Source organism: Ambystoma mexicanum, chromosome 8, assembly GCF_040938575.1.
Source record: "Ambystoma mexicanum isolate Mex_15411 chromosome 8, UKY_AmexF1_1, whole genome shotgun sequence".
Taxonomy (NCBI): domain Eukaryota; kingdom Metazoa; phylum Chordata; class Amphibia; order Caudata; family Ambystomatidae; genus Ambystoma; species Ambystoma mexicanum.
Genome location: NC_090929.1, coordinates 473,966,928 through 473,972,927, shown reverse-complemented (window position 1 = coordinate 473,972,927; position 6,000 = coordinate 473,966,928). Strand labels below are relative to the sequence as shown.

Sequence of the window (6,000 nt, the reverse complement as noted above, 5' to 3'; positions counted from 1 at the left end):
GAAGATGAAGAAGGCGGAAGAGAGGAAGGGAAAAGTGAAGGAGGAGGAATGGGAAGAACTGAAGGAACAAGAGTTGGAGGAAGAAAAGAAAGGAGTGAAGAAACAAGAGGACGATATGGAGAAGCAGAAGGTGGAGGATGGGAAGAAGGAAGGAAGGGAGGGAGGGAGCAACGAGGGAGGGAAGGAAGGAAGGAAGGAAGGAAGGAAGGAAGGAAGGAAGGAAGGAAGGAAGGAAGGAAGGAAGGAAGGAAGGAAGGAAGGAAGGGAGGGAGGGAGGGAGGGAGGGAGGGAGCAACGAGGGAGGGAAGGAAGGAAGGAAGGAAGGAAGGAAGGAAGGAAGGAAGGAAGGAAGGAAGGAAGGAAGGAAGGAAGGAAGGAAGGAAGGAAGGAAGGAAGGAAGGAAGGAAGGAAGGAAGGAAGGAAGGAAGGAAGGAAGGAAGGAAGGAAGGAAGGAAGGAAGGAAGGAAGGAAGGAAGGAAGGAAGGAAGGAAGGAAGGAAGGAAAGAAAGAAAGAAAGAAATCAAAAGAGGGTGAAGGATCTCGTATAGGCACCTGGACATTCAGAGCCTGCCAGCGTGGTAGCATCACATTCGAGTTGTCTCTAGGGAGTGGGAGGAGGAGCACGTGTGTGGGAGAGCAGCAAGGAGGTCAGCTCTAAAACAGCTCGAAGGACAGAGCAAAGAGGTAGAGCCAGGCCTACAGTCACGTGTGAGCGGCGATTCAATGAGGAGGAAAGTAAGAGGCACTTGGGTGAGCACATCAGGTCCTTGGCACAAGGAAGCACCGTAGCACCTAACCCAGCATCCATAGTCCTATCTCACCTTTAGGGCATATTGTGGACACTACTGAGCCACACTAAGGAACTTCAAGAAGAGGACAGGTCTCACCTAATGAACACTGCTCAATCTGTGGATACAGAAGGTTTCCTACAACTAGAGTATTATACTGCATCACAAAGACCATGAGTGATGGATGCAGGGGAGAGCACTGCTCAGACTTTCCTTTGTGACACATGTTCTGAAGCAAGAGAGCTTCTATTACTGTTTACCATCCAAATCCGCATTTTAAATTGTCAGTCATTTATGTAAAGTCCCCAATAAACCTTGTTGAAAATTGGACAGGCATCATTACATGGTGAACTGTGTGACATGGCAGCCCTGAGAGATGTATTGCTTATCCGGACTACCCATATAGGAGTAGTATGTTCTGGGAAGCGAGACTGTCAGCTCTGCAGCGTATGACTTGCCTGTGCATGTGGGGTGTCCCACTGTAAGCTACACAGGGAGTTTTCTTTCACCAGCTGGGCCTGCATGATTTGTGTTACTGTAAAATGTGGAAGCAATAAACTCGTAGCTAATGGACACAGCCTGATTACAAGTCCCATGTGGATTTGGCTCAGATTGTGGCATGCAGTTATTACCATTTCGCCATGCAGACATCGAAGGGTCTTCACATGATTGGGGTTTTATCGCCATACCAGTGGGAAAAGGTGCAGATTTTGAGAAATACCGAACACAGCACTTCCGAAAATCCTCATGTCATGTTTCCCTACTTTGAGTATGGAAACGGATTGGGCACAGAGGTGGATCATGCCGCTGCGGCACCATGTGTAACCATGCACAGAAGGCTGGATTACATTGCCAAGGGGTGATGCGATGGGCATCTGGAATGGCCACTTTTGCATCCCTTTGGGTACCTCCTACTGCATGCATTTACCCCCTACATACATGGATCTGATGGGGCATCCCTGTGAATATGCGACATGTTTTTAAGAGGTTGTGGGTTGGGAAGGATTCAAAATATTCACCTAAACCTTTTGGAGGAAGTAGAGTTATTTGAACTTGTAGCCCTGTAGTATTTACTTCCTGGGTTATTCCCTAGAATGCTGCATGCAGTCAGCATTAAATGTCGCATACGAAGATAGGCGGTAATAAGTGCTATATGATATTCTACCTACTGTCGTCATTACCACCTAATTCGCAACTAGTGCCTCAGTTTGAGGTAGGAAAAGTGCCCCTAATGTTCCCGCTGTTAGCTCATTCATTATAATTGTAATTGTCATTTATATAGCGCCTTTTACCATTAGCATAGTCTCGATGCGCTTGTGGTGGGAACGCCCTCGAGGACCGCAGTCCAGAGTATGGGAACATTCACAGAGGTTTAGTAGGTGTGTGTGCCTATGGTCAGGATTAAGGATTGGGTCTGCTGGCTAGGCTGCGGTAAGCAACCCAAGAGGTCAGGCATGTGGGTGAGTGCTGAGCGGGGTCACGAGTGTGTGTGAGTGCAAGAGACTCCATATGTGTCCATTAAACCGAAATGTTGTGGTAGGTTGTCGCTCTACAGTAATTTTGCACCCTGGAATGTGGTTTTCCCAGTCAGAGTGGCTCTGCGAAGTACACGTATTAAGAATCATCCTTCAAACACCGGTAGAATTGCTAATATCCAAATATTAATAGTAATCAATAATGTTCACATTCTATTGACCTATGAGACATCTCTGGAGTGTGGCGCGTGGTCTACCGTCCAAGCGCATTCGTTGAGTCCATCACCAAGGTCACGCTCTGCAAAGGGATTCCTCCGGAGTCTCGTTCCAGTGGGCAGGATGTCCGGGAGTGATTCTGCTGCCACTCTTGTGTGGCATCGGCAGGCCGTGGGGTCAAACGTGATCCCGCCTCTATTTTGTGTCATGGCCCTGCTTTCTTCTGCATCTTCCTCATTGGGTTTCCGGTCCTCGGTTATTTCAGTCGTGTAGCTCCCCTCACTAGTGCATGTGGATGCCTCGAGCCGGTCTTGGTTCCAGCGCTTGTTGGCCAGGATGAGGCACATGGCAACAGTGTCCAGGATCAGCTCTATCACTTCTGCCGCCGACAGCGCAGAAGAACCGAACCACAAGCCCCACAGGCTTCCCATGTCTGACAACAGCTTTTCCACCTGCAAAGGAGCAAATATATTGATGTCAGAAAATACATCACACAGTGTATGCATCAGTGCCTAATCCTCTGTGCATTATATCACCACAGCCTAAATCCTCTGTGCAGTATATCATCACAGTATAAATCCTCTGTGCTGTATATCATCACAGCCTAAATCCTCTGTGCAGGATATCATCACAGCCTAAATCCTCTGTGCAGTATATCATCACAGTCTAAATCCTCTGTGCAGTATATCATCACAGCCTAAATACTCTGTGCAGGATATCACCACAGCCTAAATCCTCTGTGCAGTATATCATCACAGTCTAAATCCTCTGTGCAGTATATCATCACAGCCTAAATCCTCTGTGCAGGATATCATCACAGCCTACATCCTCTGTGCAGTATATCATCACAGTCTAAATCCTCTGTGCAGTATATCATCACAGCCTAAATCCTCTGTGCCAGTATATCATCACATGAGGGCTTAGCTACCATGTGATGATGCATTGAAAAGAAGCAGCTTCTTAAGTTGTATACACGATTACCTTTATATGACAAAGCTATTCTGGATTTCAAAATTCTGCAGTGACCTAGGATTGGTGACCATTGTGGTACATCCGCCTGATTAGGGAAGTAAATAATGGTCGAGTGGGTTATTTGTCTCTCACTTTCTAGTGCTATGTTCACGTTGATTTGCACCCTAAATATTGACCTATATAGTATGGTGTTGTTAGAATGCCCTGGGGAATTCGTTGGTAGTGGAGTCCCCTGGATGCCTCCATTTCTCAAACCTTCAATGAGTGTATTACTTAGTAACATACTATTAATACAAACGTTGCTTAGCTTTGTTTCACTTTTCAGTTCTATGTCATTTCCATCGACACCCGTTTTTACAACAGGTGTTTTTCCGAAGAGTTTTTGCCAAAAAAAGAATCGAAATTCTTTTAAAATAATTTTTAGAGGGGTTCCCCTCCAAATCCCCTATCCTTTACCTATTTTTCTGTTATTCCTGACCCCCCAACCCTTTATATGACTGTTCCCACCCCCCAGAAACGCATCGTAAAAACTCCAGTCGTTAAAACAGGTGTCGATGAAAGGACACTGTACCCACTTTTCATATGTAACATGTAGAGATAAGGATATAACATCCCAGCTAGCAAATAAGTAGTCCCTTCACTCCACAGTCAAGGGTAAATTCTTGATTGGTGTTTTGTGTCAGACAGGGAAGCATCCCTTGTGCATGTGGCAGAGAGGTACTAGATTAGTTGGAGTAGCAATGTATTTCCATACAATCATTAATGTAGGCAACAAATGCATGAGTGACATGATATGTATAACCTAAATATAAACACTGAACATAATTCTGACACTCGGTTTACACGCATATGTTCATGTGTACATGTGCCAGCAACATGTCCACATCTTGCGCCCTGAGGCCTGCGTGCATGTGGCGCGATATATAAGAATTCAAATAAATACAATAAATAAATCTGAACCTGTTAATTTGTCAATTTTTCTATGCCTGCTCATAAATTCCCTTCAGACCCTCCATTACCATCCATCACCCAATAGCTCCACTTTCTCCCAATCCTTACTAGAGTTTTGCAGCTGGGCACGAGAGAGAGAATTAGCTGTTGCTGCTGCAAGGGAATGGGAAAAATCAGGATTGGACAATGGTAGCGAAGAGGTGAAACTCGAAAGTACAGGAAAGAAAATCAAACTGACTCAAACATTGGACCCTAATATCGATTTTAAGATGTTTCTTAACTCACTAAAGATTTGAGGGTCCCCAAATGTACTCCCTAGATTTATTAGGTTTTAAGTGAGTAGTAAGCATCTGGTCAGAATGATCACAAACTGGTTTGCAAAATTCTATAAATCCTTATCTGTCAACTTGTCAAAGGGAAGAGTTTGTCATTCATCAATGGACAGGGCATTTGATTCTCTCCCTCCCTACGATGCCCATCAAATCTTTGAACTACTATCCATTACACACCAAAATATGTTGAAGGGTATACAACTGCATTGAGAGGTTTAGCAACATCATGTAATCTTGAAAAACAAATGGGGGAAAGAATGCGAGTGCAATTTATTCTTCCCCGTAGTAGCAGTAAAATGAGAGAACTATGGCAAGAGGGTTACCTGGATTGACGCAAATTTCCAAGTGTTTAAAAAAGTGTAGAACAATCTATGAAATGTGGTCAAGAGTAAGAAACAAAGGTACAATGATGTCAAGTTCAAGTGTGTCAAAATGATTATGATTGGTCAAAATGAAAAAAAAGGAGAAGTAGAGGTAATTCACATTTAGCAGCATTTTTGGTATCAGGAATAAAGGTAAACAGAGAGACTGTGTTACAAGTGCAGAAATAACCAGCATTTGCTGAATAATAATGATATCTAGCAATAAGCATGTTATATGAGAAGTGTAACATAACATGCCAAAAGTTTAAATGCTGCAAAACACCTTGGAGAAGGGATGCAATTTGTATGGGATTGGAAGAAGTGACAAAAATAACTGTCACTCATAATAGAATAGAAAAATGGAGAAAGGAGCTCAGTTTCCATGCCAACTGCACATGTTGATAGCGTTCCGGTATTTGGCCATAGTAAAACATATAATAGTTGAGTCACTGGCTTGGTGATTTATTCCTTTATTGGTGTTCTTGATACAATAAATCCTTAAAGGAGAAGGATAGGTTTTGTTTCCTCAATTACTGAATCCTCTACATGTGTTTCACCCTCCAGGAAATGATGGCTCATCAGGAGGAATTAGAGGGTAGTTTTGTATACATCAATTCTATTCATTGAAGTTACTTCAAACATACAGTTTCCTTTGTGGAGATAAAATGAATGGAAAAAATGCTTTGATCTGAGTAGTGAGCTGTAGCTTTTTATTAAAAGACATGGCCAATTTATCTTAAGGTAACTTGCTAGGTAATTGCAAGTGTGGGAGGGTTTCTTAACTTATGTAAACGCCCAATATCATGGCCCACATCAAGGGTGCTGGTCTTTCCTGTAGGTTGGAGGGCCCTGTTGAGAGGAGAAGCAAAGTTTCACCAGAGCGGCTTTTTTGTATGTTTGTATG

General features: G+C 43.6%; 1 protein-coding gene across 2 annotated transcripts in view; it reads right to left on the bottom strand.

Moving 5' to 3' along the window:
* Window positions 1–414: 414 nt before the first annotated feature.
* Window positions 415–6,000, bottom strand: part of SCNN1D (sodium channel epithelial 1 subunit delta) — a 280,184-nt gene continuing 274,598 nt past the window's right edge. For both annotated transcript variants that reach the window (XM_069610096.1, XM_069610095.1), the window contains exon 13: window positions 415–2,931. In XM_069610096.1, coding sequence (XP_069466197.1) covers window positions 2,485–2,931 — 447 coding nt within the window. In that variant the 3' untranslated portion in view covers window positions 415–2,484. The remainder of the gene's footprint in view (window positions 2,932–6,000) is intronic.